This window comes from Lactuca virosa, chromosome 3 (genome assembly GCF_052849685.1).
Source record: "Lactuca virosa cultivar CGN04683 chromosome 3, Lactuca_virosa_CGN04683_v6, whole genome shotgun sequence".
Classification (NCBI taxonomy): Eukaryota; Viridiplantae; Streptophyta; class Magnoliopsida; order Asterales; family Asteraceae; genus Lactuca; species Lactuca virosa.
In genome coordinates this window covers 200,286,434-200,287,570 of record NC_136428.1, presented here as the reverse complement: position 1 = coordinate 200,287,570, position 1,137 = coordinate 200,286,434, and the positions used below count along the sequence as shown (strand labels likewise).

The 1,137-nt window shown below is 45.8% G+C and overlaps 1 protein-coding gene across 1 annotated transcript; it reads left to right on the top strand.

The window, feature by feature from the left end:
* The first annotated feature begins 417 nt into the window (after positions 1 to 417).
* On the top strand, positions 418 to 867 carry LOC145164361 (uncharacterized). Its single transcript, XM_079083082.1, has one exon. It carries the CDS (start codon positions 418 to 420, stop codon positions 865 to 867), a length of 450 nt encoding a protein of 149 aa, XP_078939208.1.
* The last annotated feature ends 270 nt before the right edge of the window (positions 868 to 1,137 follow it).

Below are 1,137 nucleotides of genomic sequence, written 5' to 3'. Positions count from 1 at the left end.
TCGTGATTTCTTTCCCGTCCAAATTTAATCACGACGTACTTTTAAAAGTTGATGCCCTAATGGGTAAATTATGGTAGCCTAGTGTTACATTAGAGTCAGTTGTGTTTATTCATGACTTGTATACGCCAAGTTATCATAGGAAAATCTAGTAAGAACCATTCCATCGAGAGCCCATAGTTTCAAAACATATGGACCCTCGCATTAGTAGTACCCACCAAGTCCAAATCAAAACGCAAAAAATACCAGAGACGTTCATTTTGGGATGCCAATGTGCTAGCAAAACGATCCTCCCAGACTAACTTGACGCACGACTCTACGAGACCATTCTGTTTAGCTCGACTAAGTCTATGTTATACCAAACCCTTTTGTCTTAAATCGTTCGATCGCGAAACTCCCGTCGCTCATGACGACAACCAGATGCGAACTTCGAAAAATTCATGTCTCTTCAAAACTCGAAAGTATTCATGTGAAGAGTATCATCCACAGAGAGATGGACAGAGTAAGAAGGCGATTCATGCGATTGAAGATGCGTCGTGGGACACTCATCTACCTTTAACTGAACTTCTTGCAAACGACGGTGACCTTCCCAGTATCGAGGTTGCACCGTTCGAAGCCCTCTATGGTCGTAAGTACGGATCCCCTTCAGTGCTGGGCGGAGGCGGGCGACACGCAAATAGTCAAAGAGTCAAGTCCCCGACAGCACTCGCGCGAGTCCTAAAACCATCCGTAGGACGACCGAAAATATCGTACGAAAAGGGCTATGCCGATGAGAGACAAAAACCATTGGGGTTCCAGACTGGTGGATGTGTCTTTTGCAGGTCTCACCCTGGAAAAGGCTTGATACGCTTCGGAAGGCGTGAAAGCTAAAATCAGGATACGTTGGACTGTCCAGGATCCTTGCTAGGATCAGTCCCATAACGTACAAACTCCAGTTACCTCGAGCGCTTAGCAGTGTCCATCCCGTCTTTCTTGTGTCGAACCAAATAATGTCCGTCCGATGAGACACCTACGATTTCCCCTCGACAACCTCGAGTTAGACGAGAGTTCCATGAACCTTAAGTACCTCCATCTCTTCCAAGTCTATGAGTTATACCTCTATTCTTGAATTTCGGGATGAAATTCCCTCTAACGGGGGGA

Bases quoted from the DNA above. Each gene is read 5' to 3' on its own strand.
- LOC145164361 (XM_079083082.1), top strand. From the start codon at position 418: ATGCGAACTTCGAAAAATTCATGTCTCTTCAAAACTCGAAAGTATTCA.